Source organism: Brachyistius frenatus, unplaced genomic scaffold (genome assembly GCF_029030835.1).
Source record: "Brachyistius frenatus isolate BFR_SWC_R1_liver_20210118 unplaced genomic scaffold, ASM2903083v1 Contig_35, whole genome shotgun sequence".
NCBI lineage: Eukaryota > Metazoa > Chordata > Actinopteri > Embiotocidae > Brachyistius > Brachyistius frenatus.
The window spans coordinates 1,176,946-1,197,415 of record NW_027210634.1 but is presented as its reverse complement, the minus strand read 5'-3'; the positions used below and the strand labels follow the sequence as shown (position 1 = coordinate 1,197,415).

At 43.6% G+C, this 20,470-nt stretch overlaps 1 protein-coding gene across 1 annotated transcript; it reads right to left on the bottom strand.

Annotated features, from left to right (window-relative positions):
* Positions 1–5,017: 5,017 nt before the first annotated feature.
* agpat2 (1-acylglycerol-3-phosphate O-acyltransferase 2 (lysophosphatidic acid acyltransferase, beta)) lies at positions 5,018–19,251 on the bottom strand. Its single transcript, XM_069700872.1, has 6 exons — positions 19,031–19,251; positions 11,217–11,350; positions 7,907–8,082; positions 7,586–7,681; positions 5,855–5,927; positions 5,018–5,721 (listed from the first exon to the last, which is right to left on the bottom strand). Exons 1-6 carry the CDS (start codon positions 19,210–19,212, stop codon positions 5,570–5,572), a joined length of 813 nt encoding a protein of 270 aa, XP_069556973.1. The 5' UTR covers positions 19,213–19,251; the 3' UTR covers positions 5,018–5,569.
* Positions 19,252–20,470: the final 1,219 nt, after the last annotated feature.

Genomic DNA, 20,470 nt, shown 5'->3' with positions numbered 1-20,470 from the left:
CTTTGTTGTGGAATATTGAGTACTGCGTGCAAATACACTGCTGATGTGAGATAGCAGAGAATCTGCTTTAGACCGGTACAACAAACTTGTTAATCTTTTAATGCAATCAGTGGTAATAGGTTAAGATCAGTAACGGTGTGAAACTACACCGTGAAAAAAAATGCATGTTTTTTAAAAATTTTTTACAGAAATATTTAATGTATGTATCAGGATTTTTATCATCTGTGTAGGATATTGTGTCGTTTAAAATCTGATGAAAGAATTATACTGTAGCATGTCGTCCAAAATGTTATAAAAAAGTTATACTGAAGCATGTCGTCCAAAATGTCATAAAAAAAGTCATACAGTATTTCGTCAAAAATAATTACAAAAAGTCATACTATAGTATGTTGTCGAAAATGTGAAAAAAAAAGTTATAAAAGAACTATATCGTCCAAAATATCATAAAAAAGTCATACCATTGCATGTCGTCCAAAATGTAATTAAAAAAAAGTCATACGTTTTGTTGTCCAAAATATCATATAAATGAATAAATATTTTGTTTTTAAAAGTCATAGTATAGCATAGCAATGTATTCTCGGCGACTTTTTTTTTTAAAATCATATATCGCACGACATGTTATAGCAGGGGTGGGCAAACTACGGCCCGCGGGCCGCATCCGGCCCGTCGGTCTTTTTAATCCGGCCCACCGAAGATTGGTACAGAACTGCCCAAATCAAATCATATCATAATTATGACTGCATTCATTTGTCCTGCAATGCCTGGCGCTCCACCAGGTGGCGCACTAGGCGCAGTGATACGTTGACTTGATTTAGCGGAGGCCGGGCTGCTCTCTGTTGTTACTCTGCTGCTGCTCCGAACACATCCGCAACAATGAACGGGCCAAAGAAAAGAAAAGTCGACGGCGAGCGCCGAGTGTTTAATAAGGAACGGACGACTAAATACTTTTTCACTGAAGTCCGGTCGAAGGCTGCGTGTCTTATTTGCCAAGAAACCGTTGCGGTTTTAAAAGAATACAACATCACCCGTCACTTTTCCACCGAGCATGATAATTGCGCCAACAACCGGTCAACGCGGGAACGGACGGCGACCGCTCGGAGGTTGGCAGCATGTCGAAAATATGAAAAAAAAAAGAGTCAATTTTCTGATATTACTCAGGGTCATAGTCGGGATTCTCCTGAACGGGAATCCAGTTAAAGTTTTTCTCCAGCTATTACGGATTATTTTTAATGAAATAAAATTAAATTAGAAAATTTTGATGTCAAAATGCGGAAAAAAAAAAAAAAAGTGAACTTTGCCTTCGATTTTCTCAGTAACTGTAAAAACTCTTGATATAAAGTAGGGTCATAGTCAGGAGGGACTTTAACAGGAATCCACTCAATGTTTAACCTGACACTAGTCTAACACTAATCTAACACTAGTCTAACACCAGACTTCAGGATTTTGTTTTATTCATGTTCAAATGACGGACAAAACAGTTTTTGACAATAAAATAAATTAATTTGCCTTTAAATTCCTATCCACTATGGTATCTCGTCCAAAACATGGGGAAAAAAAAAAGTCATACTATAGCATTTTCTCCAAAATAAGAACAAAAAAAAGTCACATTATAGGATGTCGTCCAAAACATGAAAAAAGTCAAACGTTTGATATTACTCAGGGTCATAGTCGAAAAGTGAAAAAAAAAAAAAAAAAAAAGTCATGTTGGTCAAAACCTTGATCATTTAAACTGCCCACTGTGGATAACGCAAATGTCTTTCCATCTCCTCCTTCGTAGGTTCTTGCCAGGAGAACAGCTGTTCGTAAGAATAAAGATGGCAGGCAGAAGGAAGCAGCCTCGGTCCTCGTCGCGCTGTGACTCGAGCAGCGTTTGTGATTTTATTTTCCTGACCGGTTTTATTTACTCTTCCTGTTCAATCGCTGTCAAATTCTTGAAATTGTTTTTAATAGTACCTTCGGGTCAAAGTGGCCGCTTAAGCACCCGTTTGTTTTGCATCAGTTCAGCCGTGTCCTCAGATGTGGACATCTGTATTTATCTATTTAAATGATGATTACTTTTTTTTAAATTATTTGTCCGCGCGCCAACACTTATTTATTTATTTTTTTTACCTCGTTATGTAACACTCTGTAATAAAAAGTCTTGATCAAAAAACACCTCGATGTGAAATCGCACAAACTCCGCTTTAAACCGGTGAAACGAACCTCCACACTATATTTGAGTAAATAACCATTTTTGTTGTTGTTGTTGTTTTTAACTAAACCGCAGATGAAGGTAAAACAGATAGTTCGGCGCTCAACCACTTAAAAAGACACACACAAAAAAAATAAATAAATAAGAATTCATATTTGTTTATTCTTTTGCAAGGCATTCACATTTACCCAGAATAGGTGAACTCAAGAACACTACATCATCATTATTAATCAGATATTATAATGGGCGTCTACACCGTGTGTGCATCTTAACACACACACACACACACACACACACACACACACACACACACACACACACACACACACACACACACACACATACAGTAAAAGGACCACACGCGCACGCACACACACACGCACACACAAGGCTCCGCAGAATGTCAGCTGTTTCCATCTAAATTACACTTTTTAATAGCTTTGGTGAAAAATCAGAGAAAAATAAATTTCCCAGCCAAACTCAGCATGAAAAGTGCTTTAATAAGGTCGAGAATACTCTGAATACTTTTCCAATCTTTTTACGTATTAGTTCGTCAACAACTACTGCACCCCCTCCCTCCCCGCTCTCCTCCCTCTCCAAACAAAAACAAAAACAACGTCTGACCGGCGGGGTAGTTGCAGAGCCTGTTAGCCATCGGTTCAAGCTCGCGACACAAAGCTCACAAACCACACATCTGTAGTTAAAAAAAGAAAGAAAAAAAAGAAACAAACAAGGAATAAATGGATAAAAGACTCCTTTAACGAACTTAAGTTCATATTTTGGAAGAAACCAATTTGGCAGCATGCTTTTTTGAACATTCGAACCACTTGCTGAAAAGGTCAAATCCGCTCTTACAGACAAGAATAATAAATATATTTCAACTAAGAAAAACAAAAAAAGAAGAAATTAAATCAGTTATTAGTAGTTATTAGTAGTAGCGGGGGAGTATATTCTACGCTGGCCTTGACGTAAAATGAAATCCTGACTGTATTTAAAGCGGGTGTCACTAAAAACCGTTGCGCTCGACTGTGAACTGCAGCGAACGGGCTTCGTGTCGAAGCGCAGAAGAAGCCATTCGCCTCCGAGGGTCCGTGTGCACAGTAGGTCAGTCAGAGTCGAACATTTGAAATGTTCAAATAAATACATCTTCTCGATTTGAGGTCAAGACAACATCCCGTTTTCACCACAAGGAAAAAAAAACAACCAAAAACCAAAACAGAAACTAAAATCCTGATTGCTGCGATACATTCTCAGATGGCGTTCGATGGGTAAAATGTCCCGCAGACGGCGTAAAGGCAGAGAGCGACGTGAAGAAAAAATAATTAAGACCTGGATGTAAAAAAAATAAAACACTTCGGTCAGTTCTACGTGGTCAGAAGTTATCCGCGGTGCGTATTACAAAACATAAATCGAGTATAAAGCGAACCGAACGAGCCAAAGTGCAACACCCATTTAAATTTAAGGCCAGATCTTTATTTTTATATATATATATATATTTTTTATTAAATAATCTAATATTCTCCTACGAGGTCAACTGAATGAGAACATCACAACTAAAACAACGTTCGTCGCTTTCTTATTAATACAAAAATCGGGGACAAACCTTCAAGTAAGCCGATCAACAATATACATTTTCCCAAGTTATTTCAAACCCTTCTTAGATGTAGACTGAGCTCGGTTGGTAATTGGGAGAATTTTCCGGTCAATGAGAAAAAAATAAAAGTAAAAATAAAGTAAAAAAACAACAACAAAAAACATAAAGCGCTTATATATTGAAATCATATCACAGTTCTACAACGTCTTCATTATAGCAAGCTTCGCCTCGTACCTTTGATAAATCAGTCAGAGGAGCGAGATAATAATCGTTTTTCATTGGAAACTTCCTCCCCCCCCCAAAAAACAAAACAAAAACAAAACAAAAAACAAACAAACAAAAAAAACAAGCTTTGTCTTGGCACAGCAGGCAGCTTGCACTTTGGAACAGTAATGCTAAAACAGTTGGACATTGCACTTTATGAAGTCACCGTTGTTTGTTTTTGACACATCTTAAACAGTTTCGTTTTATGAGTTCTTCCCGAGGAGCAAAAAAAAAAAACCCAAAAAAACCTGTGATCGACTTTTTTTTTTTAAATTTTTTTTTTTTTAAAGAAAACATGTTTTTAATAATAGATATAAATATAGAGAGAGAAAAAAAAAAAAAAAAAGGGGGAAAAAAAAAATCGAACACAGCTGGAGGCCACTCGTTGCTTGTTTCTATTCTTTTGGAGAGTCGAAGTGAAAGAACGCACGGCGATACAGCAACAACGCAGCAAAACGGAGAACTGACCGGCTCCCCTTAAGTCCGTCAATCCCGTTACAGATTAATCCGTCGTTCCCCGCGGTGTCTCTGCCACCTTGCCTCGCTCGCATTTCCGACCGCCGCGGAGTACGTCGTGGAGCGATCGGTCACGGAGGCGGAGAGCCGGTACGGACGCGGGGGTTCGAATTGGCAGCGACGGAACTTAAGGGGCCCGCGGGCCGACCGGCGTCGACCTCTCGCCTCCGCACGCTCGTGGGGACCCTGCTCCGTTTGTCTTTGGGCGAGAAACTGGAATGCAGAAAGAAAACGCGCCCTAAAAGCAAAGGAAGGAAGCAAGATGATGTACTTTGAATATCTGTGTGTGTGAGAGAGAGAGAGAGAGAGAGCGTCCAAAGTTAACTGAAACCAAGGCAGCGTGAGAGCAACACATAAATATCCAGCGACGTTTATGAGCAGAAAGAGAGAAAACAGCAAAGTTGATCTGCTCAACAGAAGGCGAAAGGAGACAAAATAATAATAATAATAATAAAAAAAAAAAGGGGGCAGAAAGAAGGCCGAAATAAAAAAAAGAACAACGCGGTGATGAAAGTAAGACGGCAAAGAAAGCCGCGGCTTCCCGAAGCCGGAGTAACAAAAAAAGGCCAGGGCGGGGGGTGGACCGAGCCATCCCAAAAAAAGGCATGCATGATGAACGACGCACATCCATACTGTTCGGCTTTGCCGTCCGTCACTCCGCTCACGGCGTGCAGAGCTGCCGCTGCCGCAGACGCGGTGAGGGTCGGGACTGACTGCGCTGTGCGGTCGGGACCGGAGGTGGGCCGGGCCGGGCCGAGCCGAGCCGGGCCGGGCCGGTCCGGACCTCAACTAGACAACGGTAGACGTCATGACAAGCGATCCTGTCATGTTGTTTCCCGCCCAGGTGGTGGAGACAACCTGGGCGGGAGGGGAGGGCGAGGTGGGGGGGGGGGGGGGGGAGAGGGGGCGTGTCTGGGAGGGAGGGAGGAGGGAGGGGCGACAGGGTCTTAGATAGGGAGGGGTGAGGAGGAGGGAATATAAAGAGGCGGGGCTACGGTAACTGTTCAGTGCCTTAAGGGCCCGTTGCTCTGGGTTACGGAGACGTTCACGAAGGCCGCGCGCATCACGTTGAAGGATTTGTCGGACAGGGACGCCACGTCGTCTGTCGTCATCCCCTTCGTCTCGATCTTTGGGAGGATCTTCAATCTGATGGTGCCTGCGGAGGAGCAAAAAAAAAAAAAAAAAACGTTGTCAGCGAACTTCAAGGAGCTCTTTGCATACAGATGAGGATTAGTACGACACAATGGGGGGGGGGGGGGAAATCTCGAGGGGCAATCAAGCCGAGTTACCCGAATTGAACTGCTTTTCTTTCCGTAGGTAGAAGTTGCTGTAGTTGGAGAAAACCACGGGTATGATGGGTACCTGGAGGATAAGAGAGGAAGGAATGAAGACAGGAAAGGAGCCATTTAACCGCAGACCGTATACAAACGTGGACGTAGCTTCGGGGTCTGTAAAATAAAGCCAGCGTGGAAGTGCAAAAAAAACACACAAAAAAAAAAAAACGCAATACCACCGGGTGCCACAAGAGGCTTGGCTCCATAGACTCCTATTCAACTTCTCTGATAAAATTCAAAGTCAATGCGTTTTGTTTTTTTTTCCCACGAGTTATCTCGTCAGCTAAAGCGGCTCCTTCTTATTCGTTTTCCGGCCCGTCGTTGATTCGAACGTGAGCTTCCAAAAGGCCTGCGGGGCAGTCGGGTCACAGCTGTCGGCGGGCGGGACGTGGGTATCGTCTGGTTGTCAATCAGATCGAGTCAGATCTCCCGGCTCGTCCGAATATGGTCGCTTCCCGCTGCGGACCGCCGCGAAGTAGCGGGACGGCGCCGACCGAAACCCGAACCCGCGGCTTCGTAACGGTCGGATTTGACACAAATATCATCACCTCTTAATTTCTGTGTAAAGAACACAAATCGAAGTGAATCCAAACTTTGCCTCTGACAGTTCTCTGAGCATGTCTGAACAGAAACGTCGACAGTCACGCTCGACTAGACCGGCATCGCGCACACGCGCACGCACACACACACACACACACACACACACGCACACACACACACAGTCTCCTCCACTACGGCTAATAGAGGCCGAGCCGCTCTCGAGGCCCCAAGTGGTCCTCCGACGGGACGGGCTGAGCCAAACGTGCCCCCTCCCCTCCCCCTCCCCCCGGGGGGGCTGTCCTGCTTCCACTCAATCTGGGTACAAATGGAGAGGCCCGAACTAAGCAGAGGCAGGCAGGCAAACACACACACACACACACACACACACACACACACACACACACGCACACACACACACACACACACACACACACACACACACACACACACACACACACACACACACACACACACACACACACACACACACACACACACACACACACGAGAGAGACGGAGAGAGAAACGGTCTCTGTTCACACAAGGAGTCTCACGTGAACTAAAAAGCCAACAGGGGTGAACCAGGCTGCGGTTTCTGGCCCGGTCTCGGCCGACGACGTTTTCTTAATTCGTTCCACCTGTGTGACCCCCCCCCCCCCCCCCGAGTGCGCGCTACGAAACACCGGCTCCAGACCGGAGGACCTCCCGCCTGCCCGCCCGCCCGCGCGCCGGGGACAACGCTCGCAAACGCACACGGCCGAGGTAGGCGCCGGTCCGACCCGTCCGTGAACGCTTGTTATTTGCGGGGCGAGTGTGGCTGAGTCACAACCTGGTTCTCGCACCGTTCCCAAGGCCGCTGGCTCCCCCGTGTGTCCGGAAGCAGCGGCGTGCCCTCCTTAAAATAAATCAAATAAATAAATATATATTTAAAAAAAAAAAGAAAAAAAAAAAAAAAAGAAGAAGGACAGACTGTTTCATCACAGCCCGTGCGACCGAACGGGATGAGGAAGCGCGCTGCAGACTTAATTCACATTGTTCGGACAGGATACGGGTCGCACATTTTCCCCTCTTCCTCGTTTGAGTAAACAGACCCCCCCCCCCCCTTCCAAAAAAAAAAAAAAAAAAGAAAGAAGTAAAACTACTCACTTGCGCCTGCACTGCCAGGTGGAAAGCACCTTTTTTGAAGGGCAGCAGGTCGCCGCTCTGGTTCCGCGTTCCCTCCGGGAACACCCACAGACGGACCTGCGGAAGTCGGCGGGCCGGCGTTCAGAGAGAGGAGGTGATTTTTTTTTTTTTTTAATTTTTTAAATCGTCTCGCGTCCTCCGCGAAAGACAAATAACACAGCCTTGAGATATAAACGGGCGCCAAAACGAACAAACGAAACAACAACAACAACAAACAAACAAAAAAAACCAGGACTCTCGCTCGGTCCGTCGCTATTTAACGAAGACGTATGCGTTGCTCACCTGGTCGTCCAGCATGGTTTTGGCGGCGTCGGCCATGACGTTCTTGGCGTCGCTCGTCTTCTTGCGGTTGATGAAGACGATGCCGCCCAGCCAGCAGATGAGGCCGACCGTGCCGGCGTAAATCAGCTCCTTCTTGGCGATCATCGTGCAGCGGTCCGGCAAGATCTCCATCAGACCTGAGACAAGTCAGAGACACCGGCACTTACACACTCCCGACACGTGCAGGCAAAGAAAAGAGAGCGTTGCCGTCCTCGCGCTGTAATTTGAAGACGTTTGAAAATGTCCTCTTTGCCGTACGTTAAAAAAAAGGATGTTTCAACTCAACTTTAGTAGCAAATTCGAAAAGTAGATTTATTAGAGGTCACATTTACCTGCGAAGGACTGTTCATCTTCTATCCCGGCAGAGAGATATAAATAGAACATTTTACAGCTGCGACGTTAAACTTTGTTGGGACTAAATTTAAAAACTTGATCATCCGACAGAAAACCAAAAAGGACATCAGAGAGGCAGCTTGGGGGGGAAAAAAAAAAAAAAAGAAGCCTCGTCCGCAGAGCCGTGGTGAGGATGTTTTTTTGTTGTTGTTTTTTTTAGTTCCTAGCGGTCTTACCACATCAGCTCGAGGAGCTATTAATGGCCGGGCGTAGCGGTCGGCATGGCAACCTGGACGCCGAATAAGCCCCACGCTGAGCTCTCTCGGCGCTAATTCGATACCCAGCTCTCCCCCTGCCGTCACTTCGCCGGCCCCCGAGCCCGCCCTCGTCGCTCACCGCCGCTGAAAACGAATCCACGAGCAGCTTTTACCGCGTTTCCCTGCGATCTTCGGAGCCAAATCTTTTTTTTTTTTTTTTTTAAACGACTACGTCTGATGTTCGTGCGGCCGCCTGGGAGAACAAAAAAAAAAAAAAAAAAAATCACTCTCCGTCGAGTCGAGCACTCTGGAAGCTGGAATCTTACATTTGGCTCCGTTTTCTTTTCTTTTTTTTTTTTTTGCACGACTTTTCTCTCACCAAACAAAACCACTAACAACCGCCTTCGGTTGTTAGTACAACACGAGACGCAACCCAAAAAAGTCCCACGGTAGTTCCTGTTGCGCACAAAAGGAGCAGGAGGAAGTAGCGACTTTCTAAACCGAAGTGTCGCCAGCGGCGTCGCTTCACCAACATCCTGAGTTTCACTCGCTTTTGAGGCCACTGCAGCCGGTCCGTTTGTAAAAAAAATAAATAAATAAATTTAAAAAAAATCACCGCAGACTCGAGCAGAAGGCTGTGACGCAACGAGCCGGGCGGGTTTGTGTTCCCCTCGCCGGATTTAAGCTCCCTGCAACTTCTCCTTTGACTTTGCCGACTCGTCTTTTGAGATTTGAAAAAAAAAAAAGGGGGGTAAGAAGTCCTGGACGCCGACGTGATTTTAGTCTTCTCTCGTGCCGCTCGGTGGCCGATCCAAACCAGACTCTTGACTGACGTACGCGGACACCAGCCACATCGCGTTCTGTCTCCGTCGCGGCCCCGCCACAAACAATCCTGCGCTCTCCCATCACAACGACTGCGGCTTCATGCAGCAAAATCCAAAATATAACCGTAAGCATCGACATAATTCTCTCCCCCCTGCTGTCAGACGAAGGGACGACCGTGACGGTTGATCACGTCAAAATAAACACACTGTCGACCGAGCGGCTGAGTCGGCGATAAAATCATGACAATGTGAAACAACAACAACAACAACAACAACAACCCCCCCAAAAAAAAGGGTTTTTAGACGAGAGCTGTGCAGTGAGATCAGCTTCGTTGACATTTAAGATGAGTAATGGAAGATGAAGTTCGGAGAGACAAAAAGAAAAGTTGCCTCTGCTGCTAAAACCGCCGAATTTACTCGTATTTACTTTTGTAAAAAAAAAAAAAAAAAAAAGGGAAAATGTCAGCAAAGCGGCACTGAACTGAATTATAAATGAGGCTGCTGAGGAACAAACGCTGCACCTCTGAAACTGCAACAGAGCCGCAACGCAGTGCAGCCAAACTTCGTACGCTGCTGCAGCAGCAATTAGACCCTGCAGCTTCTTTCTTTTTTTTTTTTTAACACGTGCAGGTAAACTCCTTCAACCTTAAGTACGGTTTGGTAACTTATCCTCGACTCTTTAAAAAAAAAAAAAAAAAACAAAAATAAATAAAACGCCAGCACAAATCGTTGACACTTATGAAGTGTTTTTCTTCATTAGCCGACTCGGTGAAGATGTGGTTTTAAGGCGGAGCGGGTCAGCAGGTGTGTGTGTGTGTGTGTGTGTGTGTGTGTGTGTGTGTGTGTGTGTGTGTGTGTGTGTGTGTGTGTGTGTGTGTGCACGCGCGTGCCTACAGTAAAAAAAAAAACTAAAAACAGCTGGTTGTTTGTTATCGACGAAGTGAGGCGGTGGTTTCTCGTGTCACCGTGTCAGTGAGCTCATCCGGGTCAGCAGTCGGGGGGGGGAACTGAAAAGCGGGCCGGCGGTTCCGGCGTGAACCGGTGAACTGGACGGTATGTACAACAACGCTTCCTATATATATATATATATATATATATATACATCTGATCTTGTTGGAGTCACCGAAGATGAAAAAAAAAAAAACATCACAGAAACAAAAACTCGTGTGAGCCAAAGCTGCCATCAGCAAAACCATCCTGCACTATTCTTCAATAATAGTTTAAATATTTCCATCTGTATTAAAAAAAAAAAAAAAAAATAAATAAATAAAGGCGACGGCCTGCGTCTCCAAAGCTCTAACGTCGTTTCACGCTCACTTTTTGAATCTGAAACGACACTGAAAGTAAATGACGTACACGGGAAGAAAAAAATAAATCATAAAAAAAAAAAAAAAAAAAAAGTAACGCCCAGTCATGCCTCGCGGGTCATTTAAAGTTTTCACACACAGTACTGGGCTAACGAGACGGTTTCTTTCTGCATCCTTCGCAGTTTGAACGGTGCAGCTTCACAATTCATATACAACAGATGTAGACACTCTAAAATAAAAAAGCTGGTAGTCAGTGCTATTATCTAATTTTAGATTGTATGTGCTGAAGTCCAGAAGCAATATATATATATATATAAAAAGATTCCTGTGCAAAGAGGAAGGGCAACCGTGCCTTAAATCTGATAGATGCAAAGTCCAGCGATTTACTGCGTGACATTACGCTGCTTTCTTTCCGCTCACTTCCTGTCTCCGCTGTAACTTTTAAATAAAGTCAAAAAAAAAAGAAGAAAGAAAAAAGAAGCCCATAAATAGCATATTTAAAAAAAAAAAAAAAAAAAATCTATCTTCATAAAACTACTACGATGCTCACCCAAAACATCCAGGGAGCTCTGGTGGTTGGAGATGATGACGTAGGGGCCCTCCGTCTGCAGATGCTCCCAGCCGCTCACGTCGAATCGGAGACCCAGGAAATACTTGACGTGACGAGCCAGGGACCGGATGATCCTGAGCGGAAAGAGTTAAGTGAAGGTTACTGTTTACATGCGAGGGCAGCAGGTCATGCATTATTAACCTGACCTCTGCCTCTAAAGGTTGGAGGCAACAGTGGGATGTATGAAGCCTGTTGGGCTCCCAAGTTATTAAAAGTACATTGCCAACTCGAGATATTTAAAATTTTGACCTTAAAACACGCAAATAATCATAGGCTATATAAGAAGACTACTGAAAGATTAATAATGTTCAACATCCCGATGGGCTTTGGTTGATTCTTGGTTGGTTAAATATTTAACTGTTGTAAGTAAAATGCCCCGAATGCCCTACTATCTGCCTCTGAACATTACAATTACGACACATATTTTATACCAGTGGTAACTCGCACCGCCCACGTTTTCTACAGAATTTTAAAAAAATCTAAAAAAAAAAAAAAAAAGGTGTGAAAGTAGTAGTGAAAAGGTCAAACTTGTGCTCAACATTTGGCTTCAGTGCATTTTTATGTGCTAAAACACACAATCTAAAAGTTCACAATTTTTTTTTTATATATTATAGATATAGCTGTTTCACTTCCCAACTGACTATCTGATATAAAAGTTACTCATTTACATATACTTTCATTTTTATTTTATTTTAATTAACATATTTAACCTACTTTTTGCCACTACGGTATGTTGAATAAAAATGACACATTTACAGCTGTTACCGAATAATGCCACATTACAATGTCAAACAGTTGCCTAGTTTTATAACTAAAAGACCAGAGATCAGCATACATTAGGGGTCCCATTTCAGGCAAATTTAAGTTTAATATTTTATTTTTTTTAGCTCTGATTCGTCTTCACAAACTCCTGAAAAGAATATCCGGCCTTTTAGCTGCCAGCTGCTCAACTCCTCACCAGATAGTCGCTGTGGTTTAGAGCTCAGCTGGGAGTGTTCAGTGTGTTTATCAAAGGTTGCTTGCTGACATCTGCGGTCTTCTGCAGGTGGATGACAAGAAGAGCTGCTTGGACCTTGTAGTACATGTGCGCAGAACTAGAAAAAACTAAAAGAGTGAGCTAAAAACAGGCAACAACAACAACAACAAAAAAAAACGTCCGAGTTGCACGCTTGCACGTCAACTCTCTGAGTTTTTTTTGTGGTTTTTTTTTTTTTGCACCAGTGAACAAGTTTCAAGTTCAAACTTCCAGAGCCTGACAAACACAAACACGCAGACGTTGCCTCTTTGTACACTTTCAGATGAGGATTTATCTTGTGTCACTTATAGTAAATATTTATATAGATATTTAATGTACTGTACATATACTGTATGTACTGTGCATTTTATATTTTATATGTATATTTTTTATTTTATTGCTTTTCTATTATATTATTATATTCTATTATTATTTTATTCTATTGTTTCTATTATTGCTCCTGTATGTATGCTGCTGTGGCGAAAAAATTTCCCCTCGGGGATTAATAAAGTATATACCTACCTACCCAGAGCTCAACCTTTGCAGAGACAAAGAAGATAACAGTTCTGTACTTTGTCAAGATAGATTCAACGAGACCTCTGGCCCGACTTGGAAAACTTTTTAAAGTGTGCTGCCAAAGAAACAACAGGTCCATGACGAGACCCACGTCACAACATGACCACACAGCTTTCTCTCGGCCTGTATGATCAAGGTTCAAGATTTAATCTCCTCCCATGTCAACATCTAATGACTTTCTCTCCGGCCTCTGTAAAACTTTTCAAAAGCCTGCCGTGTTCGCAGTCAACACACTTTGTCATCTCAAAGAGAAAAAGGGTTGGGCGGGAGGAATTTTTTTTTTTCTTGCCTTAATATCCTCCTTTAGACGACGGTGAAAGTATGTAATGTTAAACTTTTTCCTTTTCCATTAATAAAGGCACAACAGGCTACGCAACGCCTAAAGCATGAAAAATATAAAAAAGTCGGTCACTCTTATGGGCAAGAATATTACCTGATTGTTTTGTGCGAGTTTTGTTTAAGGCTGAGTGATTTATGCTGCTTCTACAAACATAAACCAGCCGAAACGTTTTTTTTTTTTTGCAAAGAAGACAACAATATTTACTTCATAAAGCTCTAACTGGAGTGACCGTGTTCAAACTGAACAATAAAAGGTTTGTTGGTTTGTTGCTTTCGCCAACACATGAAGCCGAACCGGCTGCATCATCAAATCAAAATCCAGCTGAATACAGATTTTACAATTGTAACTTCCTTACAGGTCCAACGTGCCAGGTTCGGCATGCTCAAATGAGGATCGAATCATTCAATGAGTGATCGAATAAATACCCCCCCCCCCCAAAAAAAAAAAGATCTTTTAACAGTGAAAGAAATCCGTACAAATCAAAATGTCTTATCAAGAGTGCAGCAGCAGACGAGCGGCAGAGTTCAATGAACGTACAGCCATAAAGCACGTCAAAATTTCCCCACGCAAAACCGGACCACAATTTTTTGCAAAAAAAAAACAAAACAAACAAGCTGTTTTTCTCCGCGCAACACACAATGACTGGCTTCTGCGACACCACCAAACTTGAGTGACCTTCCCTCTCAGAAAAGCAGACGAGCCACTCCCCGTCGTCTGCCTCAGCCTTCAGTGCCGTCATCATCACTGAATCATATACCCGCTGCAACTTCTTCCTCCTTTGATTGACCTTGTTTGTCCCGGTTTTGAGAGTACCTTCGGACCCATCTCCTTCTAACATGAAGCGTTTTATTCATCGGCCTTTACTTTATCAGAGATCTGTTAGACAGCAGTTTCAGACGTTGTTGTGATGTTTATTTTATCTGTGGAATAGATGCCTTTCACACTCGCACTGATCTGAAATGACTTAAAAGTTTGAATCAAGTATATGAAACATGACACCTATTTGACTCTAGTGGTAAATGACACAATGTTTTCTTAGAAATTAATTTTTAAAAAACACAATTTTTTTTTTAATTTTTTTTTTTTAAAAGCTGTAATTCCATTAAATTTGTATAACTTCTACAACTTAACAAATTTCCTTTAACTCTGTTAACTACCGAGTCTGCAGTCGTCACGGTAATGACTGCTTAATACGAATTAGATAAATGAATGTATGGATGCACTTTGGATTGAATGTTTCACAATTTTCCAGAGCTTTGTTGGATTTGTTTTAATTTCACTGAGAGAACAGCTGAGAGAAAAAGACAGACAAGCCACACAACGTCGAACGCGTGAAATATAAATAGACGATCACTCCCGTGGGGAAAAAGGATATGTTAGTTTTGTGCGAGTGTTGTTTGGGCAGGCCTAATCATCCCGTGTTTTCGCAGAGAAGTCGAGAATATTTGCTTGATGCAGCTTTAATTGACACTAATCTGAAATTGATTAAATATTACAACAAACATATTTTTTTAAAAAAAAAAAAAACTTGAAAACTTCCAGCTTGAAACGCGCAATGTATGCCGATACACAGCACACAAAACCCTTGTAAATAATACAAGGATCTAACGTTTACAGCCATCCTTTCTAAGAAAATGAAACGATCAAGTTTCCCGCTGCGGTAATTCTCTGCGGTTCTGCTAACGGTCATTATTGTTTTCAAAACAGAAAAGCCACTTAGTACATTTTGAAAGCCTTTAATTTACCCTGATACCGGATCTAATTCCCAGAGCATTAAAAAAGACAAAAGAGGGCATTTATTGGACACAAACACCCATCTGGAAGGTCATCTGATCTGTTGTTGGCTGTTAACGAGGCAAACGGGAGCTCCGCAGTTTTATACGACTTCAACCCTTTTTCTCACAACTCTCATTTGTCACAAATGGAAAAAAAAAAAAAAAAAAAAAACCCATCTCTTGTGAATTTGTTTGACATGAAATAACTTCTGTTTTTTTTTTTTTAAGTTCCTAAATTAATATCCCATGAGACTGCAGCCTCCGGGATTTAGGAATGCTCCAGACTGACAACGTCTAGCTTCATATTTAACAAAACAATGGTAGAATCGAGGGACAGAGTGGAAAGTCAACAGTCCTGGAGGCTTGTTGACTTTCCAATCTCATCCCAGCTGACATCGGGTGAAGGCTGGTGCCAAAATTGTGAAAAACGTGATGCTACTTGTTCCTTTCGACACCAAAAGCATTCATGAAAGAAGGAAATGACTCCAACCTCGCAGACAGGCATCTTGAACTGTGCGCAGAATTCAGTCTGTAAAAATAGAACATATTTTGAAATACATTTAATTGATTTATGGTTTTGGGGTAAATTTGGTACCGAGAATGGTGGCGGATGGTAATAAACTTCGTACGTTGAATTTTTGTTATGTCGTATCTGCTTTGCGCGATTGTTTGCAAAGTCTTAAAGGCAAACAGAAATGTAATTTTTTACTTATATGTTCCGATGTTTGATTCCAATAAATGACTCTTCTTCTTATTCATGAGGTGTAGGCATATTATTACACTATGATTAGGTTTGTACTTTAATAGCGGTAAAAAAAAAAAAAAAAAAAGAACAGAAAAAAATAATAATCGTGAATCGCATTTATTTCTATTAATCATCAACTAAAAGTTAACGATAATGGCCCTAGTGGGGAGTCGACACGTCAAAAAATGTAAAGCACTTCGTCCGTTAAAACAGAAAAATGCACCTTTAAGTGACCTCTATTTCCATCAATATTTGACGGCTACTTAACTCTTGCCAGGCTTTAGTTTTCGCACTATTTGCGAGATTTGGCAAATTATAATGAAATGGCATAGAAATATACAAAGCTGCCGATTTTTTTAATTTTTTTTTATGGTAATCGAATCAGATGAATTTGATTGAAAGCCCTCTATTGTGTGTCATAATTAAAAGACATGAGAAACTTCTTAACTCATAGCTCGTGATTATTAGCATGTGACTCTACTCTCCGAGGCATTCGCCCGAGACTGCCGTTTCACTTAACGCTAAGCGTGCGCATACAAGTTGGACTGGTGCAGGAAAGGGAAATAACTTTAAACCTTTACACTGGAATAGTCTTCCAGTTATTTTCTCAACACAGCGGTGCAGTGACAACGCGCTCAGTCTAGTGTAAAAGACACCGGTTATGCAACGTCTCAGTCGGTGTTGCTGCGATTGTAAGATTGTTCAAGGGGAATGAGTCGGAGCTCGGTTGAATTCGTTTTACGACCGATCCGCTGAGCTTTTTCCTCCGATTCATTTCATTACGAGACTCTGAATAAGGTCCCTTTGAACCTGCAGAGCAAAATCCACATTAAGACAAGAGCATAAATCCCAAACAACCTGACCGCTCCGATAAAAAGGTTAGCCTGACCTCTCAAACCGAAAAAAAAAAAAAGAAAAAAAGATAGTGAACCAATAAACAAAAGATAACTGCCAAACTTGTTCGGCTTACTCATGAAAGACGGGGGACATAATCGGAGGCCCCGGAGTGACAGGTAATTAATAACTCATTCACGTGGGGCAGACGCGAAAATGAAGCGGCTTTAAAAAAAATTTCAGTCGTCCCGCGGTCCGAGCGACAACGTTACCGCAAGCAAACAGATATCGGCACTCGTCTCCCGCCGATGTTAGAAACCATCACGCGGGACGGAGCCTGAGCTCGGGCAATTGCGAGTGAGAAAACTGAGCCTCGGTCCTTCACCTGTTGTCATGAGATCCCACCCGATAATTACTGCCGGAGCCGTGGCCTGAAGTAGCCGCTCGTGTAGGTGACAGGTGAAACCGTGTCTCCAGAAACACCGACGCCCACCTCCCCTCCCCCCCATTGAAAACCAGCAAGAGGGATTCATGGAAATGGTAAACGGCCTGCACTTGTACGGCGCTTTATCGCGGTTTTCCATTCACCCGCTCGCGCGCTAAATGAGGCCGAGCTGCCACCGACTCGGGCTTCAGCGTCTCGCCCGAGGACACTCGGGCAATGTGGACAGGAGGAGCCGCGGGGAACCACCAACCTTCCCGGTTAGTGGGCAGCCCAACTCTACCATCTGAGCCACAGACCTCCCCCCCCCCCCCCCCCCACTGGAAAATGCAAGCACACAACATTAACAGCAACTCGAGTTCACTGTGTTAAACATCCAAGTCCTCCAAGTCAGCTGCCAACCCCAGAATTAAAAGGCCTTTGTGCGACAGCAAATGTCTGTGACAGACTCTTCTGTCTTGAACAATCACAGCGCTCTTTCTGCCAGGGCTGGCTGGCGTGTAAACAAACAACAACAACAACAACAAAAAACCTGCATCCAAAAAACAACAACACTATTCACTTCGCTCCCTGTACAAGGTCTGACCCCCCTCCGATTCAGCCGCTTTGTCACAGTCAACAGGTCCAGATAACCTTTTGAGCTGACAGAAAGGCACACTGGCGCAACACGACACCGTCAAGAGGCTTACGCGACTACGAGACGGTTATTCCTAGAGCGCCGAGGCAGCGGCGGGCCGGTCCGGGCCCCGGCCCCGGCCCCGGGCCCGTTGTAACTGACAGGGCTGGTGTCAGCAGATCCGGGGGGCCAAGCGAGGTGGCACACGCGGATGGGCCTCATAACTATTCAGTAACCCGACTCTAATCAGGGAGAACTCGCCATCTGGCATCCGTCTCTTCCGAGGTAATTACTGGAATGCAGTCATCCGTGTGCAGCGATCCATCCTCGCCGACTCGATTCAACCGCCGCAACAACAAACATCCCACCCCCACCCACCCCCCTCGACTCTGAAGGTGGACGACGTTTCAATCCCGACTGGTGTCGGTTGACGGGGTTCAGCGGGTTTGTCGCAAATGCACGACGACGTATTTCTTCCGGCGGTACAGTTGAGGGGCGTCATTTCCAAAAGAGCCTACGTCCACACCTTCAGCGTGGCAATAATGGGGGGAGAGAGGGGTGTATTAGTAGGATTTATAACGTGTCTGCCCCACATATGCATGTAAATTGAAGAGGAAGCTATAATCTGCAGCACTTATCTGTAGCCTCAAGAACTGAGTCAACCATTTACACATTTCAACCAATAAAAAAAAATGATTAAAGACAGGATTTATTGCAGAGTTGCATATTTAAGAGTGCACATGTGGAGCTTAACCCGGCAACTCAGTGGCTATTAAGTCAGCTCAAAATTGTTAAAATTATTTAGTTAACTTAATTTCTACACTTTCTTTAAAAAATAATAATAATAATAATAATAATAAAAAAATCAGTAGCTCTGATTCCAGAAGCAGCAAAAGAATGAAATTCACCTCCTGTTATTTCGCCTTCAGGCATTTGACTGGATGCAGCAGAGATGTTTTGAAGAAAATATGGTCAAACTTTTAATTCCCTTTTAATTAGGATTGTTTTGTTTTGCCCGCGTAACGCTGCGCGTCAGCGTTAGCATCAGCTAACACGTTCCAGCTGCCAATGTGTCAAAGGGGGGGGGGGAGCTAACGGTAGCATACGTACGATTAAAAACAAAAACAAAAAAAAACCGCAGGCGTTATAATTTGTTTTTCCACATTTTTTTTTTTTTTTTTTTTGGGGGGGGGGGGGAGAAAATCTGGCAGATTAGCGTCAGCGTCGCTCCTCGCTCCCCCCGACCGGAATGTTTTTAACGCGTCAACAACGCTTAGCCGGCGAGCTAACGCGAGCTAACGCTGGCTTTAGCTGTCAAAAAGCGGCACTCCCCCCCTCCTCCTCCCCCCGCGGAGCTCCGTTTATTTACGCAAACAAAAACAAACAAACACAAAAAACCAACAACCCTCACCTCATGTTTTCAACGTCTCTGCCCCCGCTCTTCAGCACGCACAGCGGGATCGCGAGCAGGGCCAGCGCCATCATCCAGGCCACGTAGAAGCACTTCTTGAAATAGAAAACAAACGTGCTGCTGGTCCACATCAGGAGCGGAAACAGCAGCAGCGGCGCCGCCGCCATCCACAGCGCATCCATGGCGAAACCGGCTCGGAGGGGACGCGCGACGAGAGCGGAGGGAGGGAGGAGGAGGAGGAGGGAGGAGGATGGATGGAGGGGAAGAGGAGGAAGAAGAGAGGGAGCCGCTAAACACGCTTTCAGCCAGCTACGGTTGCAAGATAGAGAGAGAGAGACCCCGACGCGCGTGTACACGGCTCCCCCCAGGACACCCCGGCGAAGGCAGCGCTGGACTCCGGCCGCCTCGAAATGAACATGAACGCGTCGCTTCATCTGTTGCTAAACACATGAGGTGGAGTCAAAGCGTCATCGGTTGTGTGTGTGTGTGTGTGTTTTTTTTCTGTTTCCGGTCCGCTCGGCGTCATATTTCACGACACCGAGCTTGCACGTTTTTCTTGACGGCACATGAGCGTTGTAGGGCCCGCGTGACATTTATTTACATTAGAGTCGGGTGTTAAATTAATTTGCATCCGTCGTGTTTATTCTGTCGTTTGTTAGGTTAGGTTAGGTAGTTACTTTGTTAGTTTTTTTTTTTTTTTTTTTTCCCTACAGCAGCATACAGGAAGCAATAAGATAATAAATAGAATAGAAAAGCAATAAAATAGCAGTAAAAAAAATATAAAATGCACAGTATATACAGTACAGTATATATCTATATATATTATATACAAACAACCAAGAAACACAGTCAACAGTGTTATTTAAGTGTTGTACCTGTATATGCTGCTGTAGAGAAAAAAAAACTCCCCCTTGCAGGATTAAGAAAGTATCTTAATCTATCTATTCTCTCTCGCACTTCATGCAGGATATCTTTTTTTTTTTTTCATTTGGTGTGGCTAAACATCCACATCTCATCCTGCTTTCATGGGGCCTACGTGGATTCACTCTCTCCACAGGGTTATCCTTAGACTAGAGACCAGTTTGACAGCAGATTACAGCCCAACATGTGTAATTGGATTAGTAGTGATAATCCAATCCTTGGCTATAATCTGACACTGTCCAGCGGCCCTGACTATGAAGTTTCAGCCATGTCGAAGAGCTCTGCTTGACATGATTTGGAAGATTAGGATCAATCAGTCATTAATCCTGATTTAATATGTGCAGTGATCCTAAGCATTGGCTGACTCCAAACTTGGCATCATTCAGTGTACTTGCTCGGGAGCGGTAGCGAGGCTGTCAAATTTCCACTTTGAAAGATGCACGGAGGCAAAGCATAAAATTGAATAATGTATGAGGATATGAAAAACAGTGTGATGGGGACAAATATTCTGAATAAAGT

Bases quoted from the DNA above. Each gene is read 5' to 3' on its own strand.
- agpat2 (XM_069700872.1), bottom strand. From the start codon at position 19,212: ATGGATGCGCTGTGGATGGCGGCGGCGCCGCTGCTGCTGTTTCCGCTC. The intron at 8,083-11,216 runs GTGAGCATCGTA...GACTTGTCTCAG, and splicing joins GAGCTCCCTGGATGTTTTGG to GTCTGATGGAGATCTTGCCG. The intron at 5,928-7,585 runs GTGAGTAGTTTT...CTTATCCTCCAG, and splicing joins ACCTGGCAGTGCAGGCGCAA to GTACCCATCATACCCGTGGT.